The sequence below is a fragment of the Synchiropus splendidus genome, chromosome 9, assembly GCF_027744825.2.
Source record: "Synchiropus splendidus isolate RoL2022-P1 chromosome 9, RoL_Sspl_1.0, whole genome shotgun sequence".
Lineage (NCBI taxonomy): Eukaryota > Metazoa > Chordata > Actinopteri > Syngnathiformes > Callionymidae > Synchiropus > Synchiropus splendidus.
Window position 1 is genome coordinate 6318144 of NC_071342.1, and position 23294 is coordinate 6341437.

The 23294-nt window shown below is 41.8% G+C and overlaps 3 protein-coding genes across 3 annotated transcripts; all 3 read left to right on the top strand.

The window, feature by feature from the left end:
* Positions 1-1139: 1139 nt before the first annotated feature.
* LOC128764639 (multiple inositol polyphosphate phosphatase 1-like) lies at positions 1140-3920 on the top strand. The gene is made up of 5 exons (XM_053874546.1): positions 1140-1752; positions 1808-2002; positions 2119-2216; positions 2551-2681; positions 3378-3920. Exons 1-5 carry the CDS (start codon positions 1188-1190, stop codon positions 3745-3747), a joined length of 1359 nt encoding a protein of 452 aa, XP_053730521.1. The 5' UTR covers positions 1140-1187; the 3' UTR covers positions 3748-3920.
* Positions 3921-4734: 814 nt separating this feature from the next.
* On the top strand, positions 4735-8699 carry LOC128764638 (multiple inositol polyphosphate phosphatase 1-like). The gene is made up of 5 exons (XM_053874545.1): positions 4735-5471; positions 5668-5862; positions 6623-6720; positions 7040-7170; positions 8111-8699. Exons 1-5 carry the CDS (start codon positions 4883-4885, stop codon positions 8472-8474), a joined length of 1377 nt encoding a protein of 458 aa, XP_053730520.1. The 5' UTR covers positions 4735-4882; the 3' UTR covers positions 8475-8699.
* A 1874-nt stretch (positions 8700-10573) lies between these two features.
* On the top strand, positions 10574-21857 carry LOC128764891 (bifunctional 3'-phosphoadenosine 5'-phosphosulfate synthase 2-like). The gene is made up of 12 exons (XM_053875144.1): positions 10574-10800; positions 13081-13195; positions 13904-14139; positions 14633-14771; positions 14907-15025; positions 18957-19070; positions 19272-19383; positions 19653-19858; positions 19962-20097; positions 20312-20580; positions 20836-21065; positions 21133-21857. Exons 1-12 carry the CDS (start codon positions 10774-10776, stop codon positions 21272-21274), a joined length of 1845 nt encoding a protein of 614 aa, XP_053731119.1. The 5' UTR covers positions 10574-10773; the 3' UTR covers positions 21275-21857.
* The last annotated feature ends 1437 nt before the right edge of the window (positions 21858-23294 follow it).

Genomic DNA, 23294 nt, shown 5'->3' on the forward strand with positions numbered 1-23294 from the left:
AGTGCACATTTTATTGCATGTTGGTAAAACAATGAGCGGGTCAGTGAACGCAGCACATACGCAGAAACTGTAGCGTTGGAAGGACAGAGCCTTTCACCAGAATACCGTTTTATTTATTTATTTTTTAATGGTAAATTTGGTAAAATTCAGATTTTCTCGTGTGACAAGTAAGACACTAATGTTTTGTACCCTGTGTCACGATCAAAGCAAAGCTGTGTTTTATGTACACATATGAACGCATTTCTGGCAATGGAAAGACAACATGACAACTTGGATCAACAATAGCGAATTCATTCATGCTACCATCATCGTGCTTCACATTTCTGGAGCGTGATAAGATTAAAAAAAGTAATTGACCTGTTGATATTATTTAAAATTGCTATCTTGCTGTCTATCTCAGATCAGGTGATAGCAAGTCACTCTTCTAATCAGGTAGACCTGATAGGTTGGCCTTGTCATTCTTTTCAGTACATCCATACGATTTTAAATTATCAGGCTTGATGCTTTGAAAACGACATGCCAAACAGTCTAGGTTTTTGAAACAGAAGTTAAAGTTATTAGGTTGTAATAACCTACAACCTAACAATTTCACTTAAATTCGTTGACTGCTTAGGTAAAAACATGTCTTTAAAAATAGGCACTATTAATATTAATAAAGAAAGAGAGTAGCTCTGATTACAATTACATTAATATTCAGTAAGAGAGGTATTAGTGTTTAGTTAACTTGTGTCACGGAAGTATAAAAGAGTTAGAATACTGCCCCCTGCTGATCGAACTCCCAAGTAAAACTCATATCACGCTCATCTTTCACAAATAATTCAGCATGCCAAAGCCTCTTCGAACTTTTGGTTGGTCATTGATTATTGGAGATATAAATAACTATATAATACAATCATAATGTTGAATATGACAGCGAATAAAATCACATACCCGCCACGTATGTCGCAATGTAACCTAAGCCTAACTGTCAGAAAATGGGACAAACAATAGATAAATTGGAATGAATGTAGATTAAATTACAATAATGTACAATTCTCAATCATCTTAAGAGAATGTTTTGGCACTATACTGTTGGGAAATTTAGGTCAACAAAGACTGGACTCTGCTCAGCCTGTATTTGGTTGACAAACCAGGGTTTCACATTTTTCTAACTTAGTCTGCTTGTTAGCTCTTTCCCTGTTTCAGCTATGCTTTCATTCCCTTCCAAACTGTTTCACTTTCTCTTTGGCACCTGCTGGTTACTATGTTCTGTGAATCCTGAGGAGACTCCAATCATTGCGGGACACTTGAACACAAAACGCCGGTATGAAGACGTAAATCTCCATCTCATACAGGACATTCTGGCAGTCAACAGATCAGCTTTACCGCTGGCTTCGGAAACATGTCAGGAAATACATTTAACAGCTATCATAAGACATGGAACAAGATATCCAACGACCAAAGATGTCCGGAAGATGCAGAGGATCTACGATCAGGTCAAATCTAGTGTCCCCAGCGAGGAGTGCTGGTTACGTGAGATCCAGACTGAGTGGAAAATGTGGTACACTGAAGACATGGATGGCCGTCTTGTCCAAAAAGGAGTGGAGGATAACAAACATCTGGCGGTCAGACTGTCTAAGTGGTTCCCCACACTGCTTACAGAGAAGAACCTTCACGCTGGGCTCATTAAGTTCATCACCAGCTCCAAACACAGATGCATCAACAGCACGTTGTCCCTCCAAGCAGGACTGATCGAGCTTTGGGATCTTAAAGGTACAATCTATGTGATGATGATTTGACAACGTAGTAACTGACTTTCTAAATGCAGATAGAGAGCTGGGATACACAGTGAATGATGGCCTGATGAGGTTTTTTGACAAGTGCCCCAAGTTTCGACAGCAAGTTCTCAACAACCAGTCAGCTATTGCAGAGGTGGACAAGTTCAAACACGGTCCAGAGATGAGGAGGGTCCGGGAAAAGATAGCAGGTCTCCTCGGAATCCCCAGCCACAATATCTCATACGGTCAGTCTTCGAAGGCAGCCTCTTTCAAAGCAGTACAACTGCTGGATAGGTGACAACCACTTTTTAAGATTTTAATTTCAAATAAGGAACTAATGGAAAGTGTTTCCCTCCAACAGATATGGCTGATGCTGCATTTTCCCTGTGTGCCTATGAGCTAGCTATCAAGGGTTTGAACTCACCATGGTGTAAACTTTTTGACAGTTCTGATGCCCAGGTATTGGTTTCATTATTTTTAAATTTGTGTGTATTAATCATCAACTCAATCAATGACAGAAAGCATGTCTAAATCGACGTGACTCAAAACTCCTTCTGTGGAAATTGTGTGTGGGAGAGTCAAGGGTACGAAACCTAAATTCAAGACAAACATTACTAAGTCAACAAAAGCTGATGCAATCTCTCAGAAGCTCTGAGCATGGCGCACAGCACAGTCAGTGTGCTATGACAGAAAATTAATCAAAGAAGCACTTGTGCTGAAAGAAACCCAAATAGCCTGCAATGTCTTCTTCTCAACCAGTCACTATTTTATCCTCGAACTTGCTGTTCCACAGGTCATGGAGTACGCCATTGACCTGCAGGAATACTGGAAAAGAAGCTATGGGTTTGATATCAACAGCAAGTCCAGTTGCATTCTCTTCCATGACATGTTTAATCGGCTGAGTGACGCAGCAACAAAGAACCTGTGAGTGAACTTAAATGAACCTGACAGACATTGTATCAGCACCCTATCATGCTTTCAAACATGGTGGGGGTTTTTCATGTTAATGTTTGCAGTGGTGATAAGATTACATGGCGTGAGATCGCAGCTGAAAGTGATTGAACTGTATCTTTGATGGAGAACAAATGTGGAGGTCAGAGGACAAGTAGAATGGTTACACTGTTCTCTAATGAAAGTGAGTGTGTTCAAGACAACCCTCTGATGTGTAATAATCTGTGTCCGCACAGAGAATGGACCTCTATTAAAATAGAGCCAGTTTCTGAAATTAAATAGCTTGTTAAGTAACTCAACTCTAAGTCTAGACTTTAGACTCTTAATATGGAAAAACATTTATTGTTTTTTTTCCCCCCCAAATATTTTGAAGCATTCAATTGCCTGAGCAAATTATGTAATTGGGAAAGTTGTTGACTTTAAAGTAGAAAAAGTTATGAGTAGAAATTATGAGGAAGAAAGTAAAAAAACAAATAAAAATAGGGGAAAAAAACACAACCGTACATTAAAAAAGCTTTGAAAATCTACTTTTGGTGGGAAAGAATGAATAGCAAATGAGGGAAGTTCAGGGGCACTCTTCCATGTAGGTTGGTGCATTGAGCAATACCTTGTCACTTTACTCCACTCACTATGAGGACATCTTAACTTGCAACCTTCAAACTATTGCAGATCTGGTCAGCCTTTGACTGCGGTGGTGACAATCCAAGTGGGACATGCAGACACGTTGCTGCCTCTGCTCACCCTACTGGGCTTCTTCAAAGACCAGGAAGCACTGACTTCTGCTAACTACTTTCATCACAGTCAACGCAACTTCCGCACCAGCATCTTTTTACCGTATGCTGCCAACTTCCTCATTGTTCTCTACAAATGTGCGGATGGAAACATCAGATTGCAAGCTCTTCTCAATGAGAAACCAGTGAATCTTCCAGGACTGAGTGGTCCACATGCATCAATGCCCCTCCTCCAAGATGTCATGGACCTCTATAGGGAATTGTTGCAGACCTGTGATTTTGAGAAGGAGTGTCAGCTGACCAGTTGAAGTACACAGAAAACAAAACATCATAAACATTTAACACAGGACAAGTTGTTAGTTGTGGTCATATGGTCCATACTGGCCAATGGAACGTTTAAAACAATAAAGGTATAGCTTAGGAGACTTTATGCAACTTGATGTACCTGTATGATTGTAACGTATGATTGACACTAAATGTATTTGAATTCTCTGTTATTTCTAGCAGAAGGTTTTGCGCGAGTTAAACAAGAGGTTTAGAAATTAAACATAAATGTTACGTACTTACCATTGTTTTGTGCATTGTCACTGAGGCTGACAGTCCACTTCTCTTTACTCATTGTGCTCATTTGACTCTCAACCAAGATTTACAGTCTCCTCCTATATGGCAACATGGGCCTCTCTCCTCTTCCACTTTCTTTTTGACAAATACCTCCAACTTCATATAGATGTTTCTTGTCCCATTTATCATATAATTCCATTGGTTTTGGAAAACGGTCCCTTCCTTCATGGCACAAATCCATGAAGCTGTTCAGCTATTGGACCTGTCTTGATACGGCTGGCCAGAGAAAAGAACTTCGTTGGTCAAGAGCACTGACAGAAATGTTTGGCTTTGTTTTGCCATTGTAAAGTTAATAGTAACTTGTGAGGCTTATATCTAAACTTTTGAACTTTGTGATGACAGGTGCCCTTTGACTATAATTCGACATTTCAGAGATTATTTATTCGAGTCAGACAACATGTATTTTTAAGATTAATATTGCCACACACTGGTCACAATTTGACAACTAATTGTACTATTTGGAATTGTTATAGACCTTTGTATTTTTTGTAATGATTTCGCAGGCCCCCGCTTCCAGTTTTAAGAACTCGTAGACAACAGACATCCAACATCCATGCATCATATACGCACTGGAATTACAATTAAAACGTGGTAATTTGGGGTTTGGCTCACTTTGAACGTTAGATAATTGTTATCGATCTTAGACTGTTTATATTCATCTTCGTAAATTATATCGTTTTACAACTTTTTTGCAATCAATAGCATGAATTTATTTTCAATCTTGCTGGACTGGTAACTGACAGTAGGCGTTGTCTCTCCGAAGTTCCGTCGATTACTGATGACGTAACATATCAGGACGCGACGCTTCCCGAAAGCAAAACAATGACCACCTTTTTACGGACTCTGCTTTTTGTTTATTTTACTGCGGCAGTTTATTCCTTTTTTTGTTTTCGTCACGAAGCGTGTCACTTCGATGATTTCAACATTCCCAAAATCGCTGCCCACTTCAGCACGAAAGGCAGATACGAGGAAGTGAATGCGTATCTTTTAAAGGACATCCTCGCGGTAAATAGATCCGTCTTGCAGCCGCCATTCGCGCAATGCCGAGAAATATATATGGCTGCCGTCATAAGACATGGAACAAGATACCCGACGACCAAAAACGTCCAGAAAATTCAGAAGATCTATGAGCTGGTTAAATCGAGTGCCACGGGTAAGGAGAGTTGGCTCCGTGAGATCCAAACACAGTGGAAGATGTGGTACACCGAGGACATGGACGGTCGCCTGGTTCAGAAAGGTGTGGACGATCACAAACATCTGGCTGTCAGACTGTCGAAGTGGTTCCCCTCGCTGCTTTCAGAGGAGAATCTTCGAGCCGGACGCGTCAAATTCATCACAAGCTCCAAGCACAGATGTGTCAACAGCACGCTGTCCTTCCAAGCAGGACTGGTGGAGCTGTGGGATGTCAAAGGTATCATCTCACTTAATATATCAAGCGTATTTTGCACAGCGGATCTTGTCTATAACATTTAAACTGCGCTACGAATGATAGCACTCGCTCTGTCATCCCATTTTCCTTCAGGTGTTTCTCATCATTTCCATGCTCTCTTGGGGTTTTGGACTTCTTTTTACCCAAGAAATCTGTTTTTGTTTTTTGTTTTTTACAGATATGACGCTTGACTACACTTTGAATGATGCACTGATGAGGTTTTTTGACAAGTGCCCAAGGTTTGTGGAGGAAGTTGACAACAACCCCGAAGCTGTTGCTGAAGTTGAGAAGTTCAAGAATGGCCCCGAGATGAGGAGGGTGATGGAGAAGATTGCAGACCGCCTTAATGTACCATACAACAACATAACCGATGGTTAGTTATAGTTTAACCAATTGCATTTTTATCACGCAGGTGAGTTATAATCCTGTAGTACGGTGCCTGTGAAACTCGACTGTCTTTGCATAGGTTATCCAGCAGAGTGCGCCATGACTCAATCTTAAACGATGACCTCATCCTGAAGCCCGGTAGTGTCTATATACTTATGGGACGTCTGAGTTCAGCTTCTGTCAACATGAAGTCAACAGTGAAGCCAACATTAGCATTAGATTTCACTTTTGTAATTCATACTTTTCAAGTGTTCATGACTGAGTGCACCTCTTACCAGTCCTCACAAGAAAGACGAATCTCTTTGGCTTTCATCCCCCTCTTCTTCCAATCACTCACAATTCTGTCAAAGGAAATTAGGATTGTAGTTTTAACCTAGGTTGTGCATGGACACCGCAGATTTAAATTGAGGAAAGAAACATTTGCATAATAGCTGTCATTATCTGAGCAACCATTGCTATGCACAGATGGCAGATCAGTCTCAGGGGGGGGAATCGGAGGAGTATGACTTTGCCTTAAGTGGGGCTGTTCCAGTTTTATTTTTGAGTGACAACACGACGGAATGATCTTTGATCCTTGTCAGGACTTTTCTCCCTGCATGTGAGAGAAATGAGTTTCACGTTTCTGTAATTGTCCTTAAATATATGGGACGATGTTCTGTCATAAACGAATTGTGCTTTGTCAGACTCAACTCCTTTACAAAGCTGTCACATCAAAGCATGTTTGTAACTGTGGTCTTTCCCTGCAGATATGGCTGAAGCTGCGTTTTACATCTGCGCTTACGAGCTGGCCATCAAGAACTTGAACTCTCCATGGTGTGCACTCATCGATGAGGTTGATGCTGAGGTATTTACCCATATTTTATTATTATTATTTAGAGGCTAAAATATGCAGCCATTTAAAAGATCCTTCATGTACCATTGCATAGACAGCATTTTTACCAAATAGCTGTGCTTGCTGTTGGGAGGCTGAAGGTTAGATATAAAACAAAAGCATCATGAGCAAAACACGGTTAGCTCTTTATCTGGGACAGGGAGAATATACATGAGCTTATTGTCATTGCTCTAACAAAGGGTGTTCAATGACCCAACTCCCAGGAACCCTGAAACTTGATACTTCACCGTGAAAGTTTGCTTTTCTCAAAAATAACTGTTTTGTTCAACAGGTAATAGAGTATGCAAATGACCTGAAACACTTTTGGAAACGAGGTTATGGTCATGAGATCAACAGCAAGTCAAGTTGCATCCTGTTCCACGATATATTCTCTCGGTTGGATAAGGCAGTCAATGACAGCAAGTGAGTAAAGGCACCTATTGCAGAACATTTGTGACGATGAGTTCAAACTCAGAACGTGGCCATGTTGAGCATGACAAATATGTTGCTTGTGCTTTAATTTAATGAGCCTGCTGCTATGTACCACTTGTTCTGCTGGTATGGGCCGAACTCAATCGCATATTCCTCATGGTTGACTGTCTCGGGGGTGTTTCCTGTGTTTTCCTGCTCCAACTTAACATTGAGTACCTCTCATGTTTATGGGCTACATGGTGCTTCTTTGGGTTACCATCTAAAGCTACAATTCTAGAGCAACATGTATCATTGAGAAAAGTTCTGTCAATTGTGAAATGATTTTTTTTTGTGGAATGAAGCGTGATATATGGTATTGTGTGTTTTTGCTGTTGATCTAAGAAACAAGTCACCCACATTCCTATCCCTGGAGAATCTTCGCATTTCAGTTCACTTTCAGACTTGAAAGCCCACAGTTCAAAGTTGTCTACTCCATGTTCTGATTCTGCCAACCATGCAAACACTTCCTATTAGTTATTCAACCTGTGTATCATGGTTTAAAATGAGCTGAGAGGCCGGCTCAACTTGCAAAAACGTTCAACTAAGATTCCCCAAACCCAAGGGAAAGTTTGATACATTTAGGGACACACTACATTGACTGAATTATGATTTTGTTGCACTATTGAATTATTATATTATTATACTATTGCATTATTGAACAACTGGGTCACATTGTTTTGATGTCAGGTGACATTTGGCATATTTCCTTCTCTAGATTTTTGGGCTCAATCGAATTGAGACATCACTCTTTTAAGCTCATTCTGTTCTGCACTCGGGTCAGGATGCTGAAGGGCACTCCAGTGCTTGTTTACTTTCTTGTGTAAATTTTAGATTCATTATATCTCACAGCGCTCTGTTCCTTAACTTATGATGATGTCCTCATGTATTTCAGGTTGAGTGGGCACACCACTGAGGCTGTGACCATTCAGGTTGGTCACGCAGAGACCGTGCTGCCCCTCCTCACCCTTCTCGGCTTCTTCAAGGATAAAAACATTCTAAAGTCCACCAACTATGCCACGGAGCGAGAGAGAACCTTTCGCACCAGTTTCATGCTTCCATACGCTGCCAACTTAGTGTTTGTCCTGTATGACTGTGGAGGCAGAGACTTAAGGATGCAGGCCATGCTCAACGAGAGACCCATCCCCTTCCCTGGCATGGCTGACAGTCAGACATCCATGCCTCGCTACCAGGATGTGAAAGAACATTATAGTGCACTCATCCAGGGCTGTGACTTTGACAAGGAGTGCATGCTTTAAAATAAATGTGACCTTAAAATTCATTAAATACTGTTCCTCCAACTGAAAAAAGATATAACAAAGATACGTATCAATTTCCTTAACCAAAGAAAATCTATTTTTCATGATGGCTTTATTGCACTCACCATTGAACCAGTAAATATTTTTTGTATTTTAAGCCTTAAATTTATATTTTCAAGTGCTGATTATAGCTTACATCTTGCTATTAAAGAACTTTGAAGAATGCTTCTCTTTTTTGCTCCTCATTTTTTCAGATTGTTTATTTTTGGGTTACATTTTGATGTGCCACGTGGGGCTCACGAGGGGGAATGAAACTGAAAGTGTGAAGCTTCACTGCTCAGCTTCAATACAAGACTCTATCAAACTGTCAATTGGTCTTGGAAAAAAGAACAAAACAGTTGCTTTTCTTATGTTTGACTTCTGACTATCCCATTTCTTTTCTTGTTGACAAACAAAAAGTCAACAGTGTAATCATGTGCACAGAACCTTCATTTCCCTGAACTTATTGTGTTAGCAGGAAGTGAGAAAAGGAAGAATCATTTGAGTTTTTCAATATTTTATTAGTAAACGTTGTGACATGCCAACTTTTAGACATGGTACCCAAGTACCTGTGCAACTTTAGATTGACTGAAAAGACTTGTTTAAGAGGTTAAACAGCAAGAACTCTGCAAAACATATTTATTAAATCTGAGGGACAAGGTTCAATACCACACATAATCATATCATGTAACTTAAACATCAAATATAAATGTTAATAATGAATAACAAACAAATGGAAATAATAGGGTACATATAATATGAAGTCCACAAATAAAATTAAGTGTAATTATAATGAAGAAAAATGGGGTGGCTAAACATTAGAGCATACACTTAAAGTGGTGAGAAATATTTCTTCTTGATCAGTCTCACTCTGGCCTCATATGGGCCGCAGAAAAGGACAGCATGTGGCCCTTGGGACACACAGTCCAGGTCTGATTGTCTGCACTGCTGCACTGGTGGTAAAAGTAACTAGAACACATATATGGGATGGAGACACTTCAAAATGTTTCTATTATTTTGAACTGGGAGTAACTCGGGACGAGAGTACCAAGGGGAATAAATGTTTTCACTCAAGCCAGGGAACATGCCTGGAATCAAGGCATTCCTATAAAGGTGAGTAAAGGTTCCAGGGCTTAGAGCAACCACCAGGAATGCCAATAGAGATGCCAGAGAAGATACCAGAGGATACTTCGGAGGCTCCTCACAAGATGTCGCCCAGAATCTGAGGCACCTCCCGACATGCCAGTTAAGGTGCCAGGAATCAGAGGCATCTACCAAAATGCCAGTAAAGATTCCAGGAATGGGGGAACCCCCAAGGTGCCAGGAATTTGAGGCACCTCCTGAGATGCCAATGAAGGTGTCAGGGATCAGGCACATCTCCATTAAAGACAACAAGATTCAGAGGAGCCCCCATGATGCCCGGAGTCGGGGACATCTCCTGACATGGAGGCTGGTGAATGTGTCAGGATTTAGAGGCATCACCCCAATACCAGTAAAGACACTAGGCATCAGTAGGACCCTTGGGATGCCAGTAAAGAGGTCAGCAGGTACATTAACCCACCCGAATCACTCTAGTTTTTATTCCATTTTCTAAGAGGCATTGGTTAAGCACAAATAAAGAGGGTTTTTTTTTAAATCAGAAGCTAAAGTTAGAAGTAAAATACCGCTCACGATTCACGACAATCCCAAACAATATTGGGAAAAGCAAAAATAACCCCTGAAATACGTCGTACAGCGACATTTCTACCCGCATCGCATCCCAGAGAAAGGCGTCTGGGATTAGCGGCAACTTTCACTGGCGTTTCCCGAGTTACTGCCCTCAGAGTTGCCCCGGTAGCTGATGCCAGTGACTGGGCTCGGCCTCGCTGCTAACTCGTCTTGAGAGGTTAACGGCGACCGAGAAAGCATTCCGGAAGTGTTGATAGCGGAAAATATCGAGTTGCGAAACTCTCTCCAAGCGTCGGATCATGTCTCCTCCTTCGAGCGAGTGCTGCCGGTTACGGTGCTCGGCCCAGCCGTGTCGTGATGCTCCAGTATTGGCTGGAGAAATATGCAGATGACTGGGTGTCGGGGGAGGACGGGGGCAGGCTCATAGGAATGCTACGTGTCTTGGAAGTCCCTTTTAAACCCCCCTACTCTAGTACGCTTTAACCCGAAAGTTTTTCCTTCCATTAAGCGGTGGAGTCCTCCATCCAGACCGGCAGTTGCAGCAGTCCGAGTCCGGGAAACCAGCGGTGCAACCGGCGTAGCCTTCGAAAGAATGTCCGGATTGAAAAAGCTTCGCACGGTAAGTAGATGAGGAGATAAGAAAAAGTCCAGTTGTCATCAGATTGAACACAAATGTTCGTCTGAAAAATCGGGGAGTGGTAAAACTTTGTCAAAGTTTTCACAAGGCTTCACCAATATTCAGTCCAACACAGAGCAGGAGTCACGTCTGATCGTAATTATTAGTGAATAACATAATGTAAAAGTCTTGTCACTTGTTTTCTTTGAAATGACTTGCCGTGATGAATAAAACCCCTGTTTAATTGTACGTTGAGTTACTGTTGAAAGTAGCGAGTGAAGTTTCATATAAACTTAGACAAAGAATGTGGTTCAATGATAAACAAATTGACCATGCAGCAATATTTATCATCTGTTGTGATAGTGATTTTTTTTCCTTATAAAATTTGGTGTTTCATTCAGTGCATGTAAATGTCTACATGATTATGAATGTACTCAGTGCCCTGATCCATATAAGAGAAACCTGTGTCCTTATCCAGGTGTGATGGTTGAAAACTCTGAATAGGTTGGTTGTTGTCGTAACTCAGTCCTGTCAGTCTGCCTCATTCATTACTTTTCTGCCCCAAGAAGAGAAAGAAGTCACTGTTGGAGACCCGGCTGAAGTGCTGCCCAACAACTTTGGTGGAATAAACTTTTATGGCTGCACTGCTTTCTTAATTGTGTGCAGAGGTGAAGAGAGCATTTTTGAAGAGTCACTCATCGACCAAACTTGGAGTGATTCATTCAGCAGACACCACACTCTAATATCTAAGACCTGTGCATTAAACAATCATAAGTGAGGCTGGTTAAACTCAATAAAAAGACACGGCAGGAAATTAATCATCTGCTGATGATAAGTGACGTGTGAACACACTTTATTTGAATGAAATGAGAGGTGAAAAACAGCTGCTATCGTTCGGCAAAATGAAGGACGTTCATGTTTGGCTATTGATTTTGGACTATTGATTGATGAAATTATGTCTCATGAGATGGATGAGGTGTTATGATAAATCAAAAAATCATTGTAATTCCATTCTTTCTTACTACCTCAAAATTTCATGCAAAATGACATGACTTGTCTGTGTGTTATTCATAGTTATTGTGAATAGATATCGTTATTATAAAATAGTCATTTTGGCGCAGAGGTTTAGCAGAAATCACCACAAAACAGCTTTTAACTAAGAAAAAAATGAAGCAAAAAGCAGATGGAGAAGTGGTGATATTTGACCATACAAAGCACTCAGTGTAAAGAACACATCTGATGATCACAGAAGGTGTTAATGATTGTGTGAATGATGCACTCAAAACTTCACCAGAAGTCAGATCTTGTTATCTTGTGTCTTGAAGTGGAAAAGTTTTGTGGTGTTTGCTGAGGGGCAACATGATTAGAAAGCTGCTCTAGGTGGTTGATGTGCACGGCTGAAGCAAGGTCATCCATGAGAGGAGCGGAGCTGCAGTTTCCTTCTTTTCCTTCTCGGAATTCACTGGAACACACGTAAAGTGTGAAGGATTTCTGAAGGTTGCAGATCGTGAGTGAGCCAAGGAAAAGCATGACTTTAATAAAACCAACCATGCAGTCACGTAGGTTCAAGACTGTGAGTGAAATGTCGTTGGGTGAAGGTTTGATGTCGTAAAAGACAAGGGAGTGGATTATCAAATCCTGATTGGTACAATCTAGTTATCATTCATGTGGATAGGTCGCTATAATCCATAAACCTGTATCAAGTCAGCCAAGGTTTTGCTTATTCATTGTTGTTCAGTGGATGAAAACTCTTTGGATCGTCTGCCTTTAAAGACATAAATGGAATGCATGTAGAGGAATATGAGGATGAGGGGAGACTGGGTGCAACAGGAGACGCCAGCAGCAGCAGTGCCACATCATCTCTGGTCTGCACACTGGGCACATTGTCCAGTCAGTCCAGTCCTTTGCTTCACTCCTTCCTCAGCCTCCCACTCCCGCCTGCCCTTCCACAAGTGAACACAGGCCAGTCACACACGCCTCGCTCTGCTATCCCAAACCACACTCTATGTTCTGACCAAGAGTTTGCTGAATGAATGAATGAAAAAGTTGTTTTAAGTTGTTAAGGAGTTGAAAGTTCACTCCAAGTGGTGAAGTACACAATGTCTGGAGTCATAAACTAATTGCAGAAAAAAAAAAACATTTTATAAAGTGATGAAGGTAGGTGCTCAGCCTCGGTTTGAATAAAGGTTAAGCTTTTGAAAGGTCACATGTACAATTGCCCTCTGCTCATGTTTCCCATTGTCTTTGTACAAAGCCCTTCATTTCAAGCCTCTTGTGTTTCAGGATCTCAACAGGTCCACTAATGTGGTCTACCAGGCTCACCATGTGAGCAGAAGCAAAAGAGGACAGGTCGTCGGCACGAGAGGAGGATTCAGAGGCTGCACCATCTGGCTCACCGGTAACTTCTCATCATCTCCATGTTTGCAACGAAAGTGACCGTAAATCTGGTTTTAAGATCAGATAAAGTTCAGTCGTTGATTGTCAAAAGTCACTATTATAAACAAGAACAATGAACACCAGATCCGCTTCCAGTGGAGAAAGATAGACAGATACATTTATTGAATACGTGAATATGCTCTAGCTCTGGAACGTCTATGAATTCCCTCATAAAGACTGCCTGAAGCAGCTCAGGATTAATCAATGAATGAATACATGCAGAAATACAGAAATAACCTTAATAACCATTTTCTAGCCTTCAAAACACAATCCTTGTAGAAAATCAACACTTTTTGAGGAAATTTCAATTTCCTCAAAAATTTCAAATATTCTAATTGTTCTATGGCATTGCACTGAAATCCTTGCTTCATCAATATAGTCATTCTCGCCTACTGTCAAAACAGCTGCAAGAGGAAATATATACATTGGACAGTTTGTTGTTATTTTCTGTTCCCATTGTATGTTGTATAGGCAAAACTCCAAAAGATAACTTACACCTTGGTCTGCAAATCTGACATTCTTTATTGGTTTCCTTGTTCTTACCTCAGTGCCAATGTACTCATTAAAAGATGACAGGTGAAAATGATAGAATTGTTTGTATGGACGTGAGTGATGGCAGATGAATACATTGAGTTATGAAGACTCAGTCAGCTTTCTCACCCACCCTCAGGCCTGTCTGGAGCTGGTAAGACCACCATCAGCTTTGCCCTGGAGGAGTTCCTGGTTTCTCACGCCATTCCATGCTACTCACTGGATGGAGACAACATCCGGCATGGCCTGAATAAGAATCTGGGCTTTTCCGCTGAAGATCGAGAGGAAAACATTCGCCGTATTGCAGAGGTGGCCAAGCTCTTCGCAGATGCCGGTCTGGTTTGCGTCACAAGTTTCATCTCGCCTTTTGCCAAGGTGAGTGACAAAATAAATATCATTCAAGTCTTATCATCATTTTAATTTGGTTTTATTTAGCTCTATATTTTTATTTTTCGTTTTACTCTTGTATTTTCCATGAGAGTTTTTATATTTATGTTTAATGCATGATTAAATTATAAAATATTAAATTAAATGTAATTATTATTTTTTTCAATTTAATTTTTATTACCCACATTTCTTTTGTAAAATGTTTTTGTAAAAAGTATTGTCTCCATTTATAGTTGTAGACTTAGTCACATTTCCTTTATTGCCCTCCAATCTAAGGTTCATTACAACATTAGATTATCTACAACTAAAGACTGTTGAACGACATTGTTTAATGGTGGGCAAACAGAAAGAAATGACAAACACAGATCTTCATACAACTTCCAAAAGCAAATATGCACAGACAGAGAGGGAGATCTTAGTTAAATATTAAACCTTGCAGACCAGTCACTCAGCTAACTACTGTGTTGTTCTTTCACCTCAGGACCGAATTGAAGCTAGAAAAATCCATGCAAGTGCAGGACTTCCATTTTTTGAGGTCTTTGTTCATGCTCCATTGGAGGTGTGCGAGAGCAGAGACGTTAAAGGTCTTTACAAGAAGGCCCGTGCTGGAGAGATCAAAGGTCTGCACCTTCTTTTATACGTATACCAAGTTGTGCAGGTGGTGCCAAGCCCTTCACAGTCTTCACCCTACTTCTGTGAACCGACAATAATACACCCCAGCAAAGAAAATAATGTGTTTGTTGTTATTGTTGCAGGGTTCACTGGGATTGACTCAGATTACGAGCGCCCAGAGGTCCCTGATCTGGTGCTCAAAACCGGGGAGCTCACAGTGAACGAATGTCTTCAGCAAGTGTTGGAGCTGCTTCAGGAAAAGGTAACCGTTGCCACCCAAGCCCTGCACACACACAGATGACAGTTGGCTCTCCATGATCCACAATAAACAGTTGGAAGATTAGAAAGTTACCGTCATACCATTTTAGTAATCCCTTTTTAAACAAGGTGTTCAGGATAAAATAGCAATTTAGTATATTCAGGGTGGAAACCTCTTGCTGCTACATTAGCAGTGATGAATGCACAGCCTGGTGGACAGCTCTTATGTGGCGTGTTGCCTCTGATAACTGGCATGTGCAGCTGTGACTTCTCTTTGTGCTCATGGCTCAGTTTTCTGTTTGGTTTTGTGGCCCAAAAAGTGTACACAAAGTTCATTTCACTTGTATAGTGATCATGTCTGTTATAAAGATTTATTAGCATGTTGTGTCAAGTAGGGATGGGCGATATGGACAGAAAAAGTTATCGCGATAAATTTTGGCGATAAAGATAATTATCACGATAAATCCATGTTCATTCTATTCCATGTGTTGGACACTCTAGTCTCTCTTGAAACTGTTTTGTGATGAAACTTATGAGTGGAGTTTGCCTCCAACATCATTATTTGTTTATGTTTAAATATAATAGTTAACTAAGTGTAGAGATGAGAAATTCAATGTTTCACGTCTCTGGTAGAACCTGCTAATGTCTGACAGCCTGCTCTGCCAGCTTTATTTAGGGGTTAAATTGAACCGTCTGTCTGCTGTGTCTCATGTCTCTTCACAGTTGACTTTAACTATGGTACTGAACAAATATTAGAAATAATGTGAATAAATGATCATGTAGTCAAATTCTATTCTGGAAATCATTATACAAACTGTCACTCCTTTCTCTTGTGTGATGAAAGAGCTTTTCACACTTCTCTTCTAAGATGTTTGTTTTCCATTGCCTTATTGCAGATGTCACTAATAATTTGACCGCCTTAGAATTTGTTGATGGTCCCTAACTGTTGCTGGGTCGTAGCATTAGTGCTGCCTGTGAGAGTGTGTCCGCAATCAGTGAACCCTAATGGGGACGCAGCAGAGGACACCGCCACCAATACCGGAGCAGATGTCTGTCCAAAATCCAACCATTTTCACCACGGTGTTTCGCTGAGGCGCTGCGGGAGACTGCATGTGTTCATATGAACCAAGGCAGACAACCTATGAGGATCACTCCATTTGATAAAATAAACACAGATCTAGAGACGCAGAGTCGACTAATGGCATTATCAAAGGTTCCCTGTACTAAAAATAAGTTTAAAACTGTGATCGTGAACCAAAGTCCACCACACCACGTGGAGCTGAAGAGCATGGCGCGCCATCACGGTCTCGTCATGTTCATGAATGCAGGTCCAATGCAGCGAGTGTGTCACGTGTTATATGGAGATTGTGTTTGCCCGTACATCGTGTGCGATAAGTTATCGCCCATCCCTAGTGTCAAGCATAAAATAATATTTCGAAAAAACGGATAAAATTCCAAAAGTTGTATTTTTCACTGGTACAAGATTAAATCAAAATGCAGTTTTGTTCTGACTCCCTCCTGTGCTGACTGGAAACCGATCAAGATTCAAGTATAGACTCGTTATTAAGATCACAAAGCGGCTGTAAGACAAGTCGAAACAAGTTGAATTGTAACGTCTAGATTGGCAAAAGTACCTGGAACGGTAAGAGCGACGTCACAACGAGCTATCAGACAGCTTCACCTTCACCTTCACCTTCTTCTACCGCTTATCCGGGGTCGGGTCGCGGAGGCAGCATTCGGAGCAGGGAAGCCCAAACTTCCCGGTCCGCACAAACCTCCTCCAGCTCCTCCCGGGGGATCCCGAGGCGTTCCCAGGCCAGACCGGAGACATAATCTCTCCAGCGAGTCCTGGGTCTTCCCTGGGGTCTCCTCCAGGTAGGACATGCCTGGAACACCTCCCCAGGGAGGCGTCCAGGGGGCATCCGGATCAGATGCGACCACCTCCGAACTCCTCCCAGACCCGAGTTTTTGCCTCCAAGACTGCACGGGAAGCGGCACGCTTGGCCTACCGGTACAGGTCTGCTGCCTCAGGAGTCCCACAGGCCATCAAGACCCGATAGGACTCCTTCTTCAGCCTGACGGCATCCCTTACTTTCGGTGTCCACCACCGGGTTCGGGGATTGCCGCCACGACAGGCACCGGAGACCTTGCGACCGCAACTACGTGCAGTCGCACTGACAATGGAGGAGGAGAACATGGCCCACTCAGACTCCATGTCACCTACCTCCGTCGGGATCTGGGAGAAACTCTCCCGGAGGTGGGAGTTAAAGACGCCACTGACAGCAGGTTCCGCCAGGCGTTCCCAGCAGACCCTCACAATACGTTTGGGCCTGCCCGGTCTGACTGGCTTCCTCCCCTGCCAGCGGATCACACTCACCACCAGGTGGTGATCAGTTGACAGCTCTGCCCCTCTTTTCACCCGAGTGTCCGAGACACGTGGCCGCAGGTCAGATGACACGATCACAAAGTCTATCATAGACCTCCGGCCAAGGGTGTCCTGGTGCCATGAGCACTTATGACACCCTTGTGCTCAAACATGGTGTTCGTCATGGACAAACTGTGGGTGGCACAGAAATCCAGTAGTAGAACACCGCTCAGGTTCAGATCGGGTTAGTTCTTCCCAATCACGCCCCTCCAAGTCTTGCTGTCATTGCCTACGGGCGTTGAAGTCTCCCAGTAGAACAATGGAGTCCCCGGTTGGGGCACTGTCAAGTACCCCTCCCAGTGACTCCAAGAAAGCCGGGTTGTCTGCACTGCTGTTCGGCCCGTAAGCCGCGACCGCCGTGAGACACCTGTCCCCAACCCGTAGGCGTAGGGACGCGACCCTCTCGTTCACCGGGGTAAACCCCAACACGAAGCTGCAGAGCTGCAGGGCTATGAGCAAGCCTACGCCAGCCCGCCGCCTCTCCCCACGGACAACTCCAGAAAAGTAGAGGGTCCAGCCTTTCTCGAGGAACCCTTGTATGGGTTCCAGAGCCCAGGCTGTGCGTGGAGGAGAGACCGACTATATCTAGCCGGTACCTCTCAACCTCCTGCACAAGCTCAGGCTCTTTCCCCCCCAGCGAAGTGACATTCCATGTTCCAAGAGCCAGAGAATGTCCACACGAACCAGGTCGTCAGGTCCCCCGCCCTCGACTGCCACCTAGTTCTCTTTGCACCTGACCCCTATGACTCCTCTGTGGGTGGAGGGTCCGCAGGAGGGACGGCCCATGTCGTTCATTCGGGCTTGGCCCATCATTCAAGGAACACAAACTCCCCCACCACGATAAGGTTGCAGTTCCAAGGGGAGCTATCAGACAGCTGCATATGCAAAATGCTTATTGTTCCATAGAGCCCTCAAGCGAGGCATGCTGCTCTTTGTCGCGGCAGGTTCAGCTGCGTTAATGTGTTGGTTTTGTTTAATTGTCTAAATTGTTTGTGCTTTCGATTTACTTTTATAGCAGATTAGTTGAGTCTCGTGCACGACAAATATTTGTTGATCTATTTATTTGTACAGTAAGGTGTTTTTGTCAGTCTCCTTCAACTCTCGATGATATTCAAAACAATGTTGCAGCCACTGTAGTTAATGTTCTAGTTAAGATAACGAGAGGAGGTTCGTTTAATGCAAGCGTGACATAAAATGTATAATATTCCTCCATTCATCAAGTGTTAAGTGGTAAGTTTAAGTATTCGACAGCGACAGAGGCATTGACATTCACCTCCTCTTTGCATCAGTTGTGAGTCGATCATCTGCGTGCCTTTCTTAGCAGTGCTGTCCACGTCATTGAGCACCCTACAGGCTTATTGTATGCCTTACAAGTATGTTTTGATGTACAGAACTGGTGAGGTCACTCGACAAATTATTTTGTTTTGTAAACCTGCTGTACTTGCAAATAGACAAGCACATTGGTCACTATGTCTCTTCATTGACAACTTGTTTTTCTTCCTCCGTCCAGAGCATTGTGCCGAGCGAGATCATGGAGGAGCTGAATGAACTGTTGGTTCCTGAGAACAAACTGAGTCTGGCTTTGGCTGATGCTAATACACTGCGCACCATCAGCATCAACAAGGTGGTAACAAAACACTTCAAGAGAGAAGCAGCGTATGGATTTATGTCTGATCACACAGCAATATAATATATATATATTTTGTCATAGTTGTAGAAATCTCCCCCAAATTGTCTGTTTCCTCATATTATTTCAACCATATCACATTATATATCTTCTTTTTCATTCAGGCTATTTAATAAATTAGCATATGTTGTCCCACAGCTGGATCTCCAGTGGGTTCAGGTGCTGTCCGAGGGCTGGGCCAGTCCTCTGAAGGGCTTCATGCGGGAGCGAGAGTACCTCCAAGTCCTGCACTTCAACAACCTATTGGATGGTGAGAAACAATGCACTTCTCCTCTGGGCTGCAGAATACTGCATGGGAATTATATAAATCCATTTGCTTGTGACAATTGTTCCTTGAAGTGACTGCGTACGTTTAAATCATCATGGATGGCTACAATTCTAAAATGCCCACCAATAGTTATAGTTCTGTTTTCAGACACAAAAATAATGTAATTCTTTTGTGTAGTAAACGGGACATGTTCGCTTAATGACATGGGCTCAACACATATCAAGTGGGATTAACATCTCTGTTTGTCGAAGATGGAGCCATCAACTTGTCTGTCCCCATCGTCCTGCCCGTGAGTGCTGAGGTGAAGCAGGAGCTGGACGGCTGCGCTGCCGTTGCTCTGGAGTACCAAGGTTCACGTGTGGCCATTCTTAGAAACCCAGAGTTCTTCCCACATCGCAAAGAGGAACGTTGTGCCAGGCAGTGGGGCACCAACTGTCCTCAACATCCATATATAAAGGTACAGGGCTATAACAAGTCATCACTCTGCAAAAATGGGATTTATAAATGTGACAAACAAATGTTTTGTATTAGTGGGTTAAATGACCTTGTACTTACCACAGATGGTTATGGAAGGAGGCGACTGGCTTGTTGGTGGTGACTTGGAAGTCCTTGAGCGAATCAAGTGGAATGATGGTCTGGATCAGTACCGTCTAACTCCGAATGAGCTCAAGCAGAAGTTTGATGAGATGAAAGCAGGTAGGAAAAAATAAATCATCTAATTATCTCCTGCTTTAGCAGCATGGTCACGTTAAACAAAGTCGTCTTCCTAAAATGATTTCTGCAAGTTTAATGACTACCAGATACGCTAACACTGTGTACACAATGCAGCCGCATTTGCTTTGTGTTACTGAGATAATATTTGATGAACTGGCTATTGTGCGTGTTCAGTGACTTTTTTTTTTTCCCACAGACGCAGTGTTTGCTTTTCAGCTGCGTAACCCTGTGCACAATGGCCACGCTCTGCTGATGAAAGACACCAAGCGGCGCCTCCTGGAGCGAGGATACAAGAACCCCGTTCTCCTTCTGCACCCGCTCGGTGGTTGGACGAAAGATGACGACGTTCCCCTGGATTGGAGAATGAAGCAACACGCTGCTGTGCTGGAGGATGGCGTCCTGGACCCAAAAAGCACCATAGTAGCCATCTTCCCCTCACCTATGATGTATGCGGGACCCACAGAGGCAAGTGAGACTCATGTGTTAACATACTAGCAATTTGTCAAAAGTGGTTCTGGATCAAGGTGAGCAGAAATAAAAGTTTTATCAGTTCATCAGTTAAAGTAAAGTTGATTTGATGGTCTCGAGGTCTGCTTTCGACCAACGAATAATGTCTTCCTTCAAAAGAAGCTTGAAGGTAGAACTATTTTATTGAGCCGCTGAGGTGCAGCTGAGGACCCTTCATCTAAATGCAATAATCCAATGTCATCATGGATTCAGGTTCAGTGGCACTGCAGGGCGAGAATGGTCGCAGGAGCCAACTTCTACATCGTCGGTCGAGACCCCGCTGGCATGCCACATCCAGAGACCAAACAAGATCTGTATGATCCAACGCATGGCAGCAAGGTCCTCACCATGGCCCCCGGGCTGACCTCTGTGGAGATCATCCCCTTCAGGGTCGCTGCCTACAACAAGTCCAAGCAGGCGATGGACTTCTACGACAAAGAAAAGTGAGCCATTTATTCATGAAGTGAAGTTAAATGTGCCTTATGTCTTGTTTGCTTGTTATCCCTGCAGACATTCTGAGTTCGAGTTCATATCTGGTACCAAAATGCGAAACTTGGCACGCAATGGTGAGAACCCCCCGGATGGTTTCATGGCTCCCAAGGCCTGGAAGGTGCTGGTGGAGTACTACAACTCTCTGCAGAAGGACAACTGATCAGCACAAGAAAACATCGAGACTGCCTGCAGGATGATTTTATTTAGTGTCCTGATTTTTACCTTAAATTTATTTACATTATTCCTTTTCTCATCATGAAAAACTATAACACTGCTTTTTAAACATGTCTTAAGCAATATAATCATTCCACACAAATACATTGTATAATATCATACTTATTAACTTAATGTAATATTTCTAAAATTAAACATGAGATTTTTTCTACAGATCATTTTAAAGGTCTACCACATCCCATGAAAGGGAAATCATCTTTTATATTTATTTGTAAGATCTGAAGGAGCTATAAATATATATGTATAGATTCAACTTTTTACTTGCTTTTTTTATGACAGCACAGCTAATGTAGTTCCTATATTAATGAGATACTGCAATATGATGATGACCTACAGTAATCTGCCTGTTGGTATCACCGAATAATTGTGACTTTCTCCATGTAGACAAAGGAAGTGCATTCTTTTAAAATGTGAAAATTCTTTATCAAATTAAAAAGGATAAAGTCTGAATGTCTTTGTGACACATGGTCAAGTGGCAAACTGCGGCAATAAATTTGTATCATGGTTAATCGTTGGTGATTGATTGATTCACGATTATTTAATGCTTTGACCTTTATATTGTGATATAAATGCCTGTCTTGTTTTTACCAGTGTTGCCCGATTGTGCAACGACTCATGTTATCGTTGGTGTGTGTAAGGTTCATTCTCATCCGCAGGAAGTTGACGGACGCGGACGGCTTCAAAGTTAATGCGACGCTTCCATCTGCTGGTTGAAATTATAGAACAGTTCGACAAAGTTGAACTATTGTAAAGCGTTCCCTGCTGAAGTCCACTAACTGTAGCGTAAATACAGACGTTGTACTAAACTAAATATTGCGATACTTTTTTTTACTACCTGTGCAGTGCATATATATATATATATATATATATATATATATATATATATATATATATATATATATATATATATATATATATATATATATATATATATATATATATATACATATATATTTGGCTGTTAAATATTTTTTAGCACCAAATATTGAATTACAACATTGAAATTGCGAAAACAAATGTAATTACTTTAATATTTAGGTTCCAGTCGGACTTTTATTTAAATCTAATTCATTTTACCTAAATAATAATAATAATAATAATAATAATAATAATAATAATAATAATTCGGTAACCAGATAAATAAAAACTCATAAGACTTCGCAGATACTTTTGCTGTCAATTTCAAATGTATGGCAACCAGCGACCTCTTGTGGTGCGCTGAGAGGTAAGTTGAATAAACGGTAGCCAATGTTGGGGTCTTTCTTGGCAGGAGGAAAACATACGGCGTGGTCCTACAGAAATAAAAGGATCTCAAACAAGTCCAATCTGTCCAGTTATATTGCCACAATATTACTAGTTCAAATTATTGCTTTTAATGGTTTGTTCAAGGTACAACAGCGAAATCTTAATCGATGTCTAAACATTCCCAGAAACATTTCTTAACAATGGGAACTAATATGATCAAGGATGTATTATATGAATACTTAACAAATAACAAATCCTCATAGAACAGTCAATATTGTGTTGGGGGAAAAGGATCAATATAATTTATAATATTTAGGTGCACCTTTGTCATATGTACAACATATTAATCATTCATTTCCCTTGATACATTCAATATAATCTTAGCATAAATTCATTGACGGTGAAATGATGTGTCATTGATTTGAGAACGATATACAGTATTGTAAGTTTTGTGTGTGACGTATTTGTATATATCAAGTGCTTCACGTGTTCACCCATATTTTGCATGACTGTAGCTTCAAGTGTAACATCACGTTCTGTGGGTTGTAAGTCATGAACTCTTAAGGCTCGAGCGCCAGTTAACTAATGACGTCATTTCAGTGTGAATGAACGGCGACATGATGGAGAAAAAAAATGCCGTTTACACATTTATCACATTCTCTTTGATTTTTTATGAACGACAGGGTTTTTTCAAGCAAAAA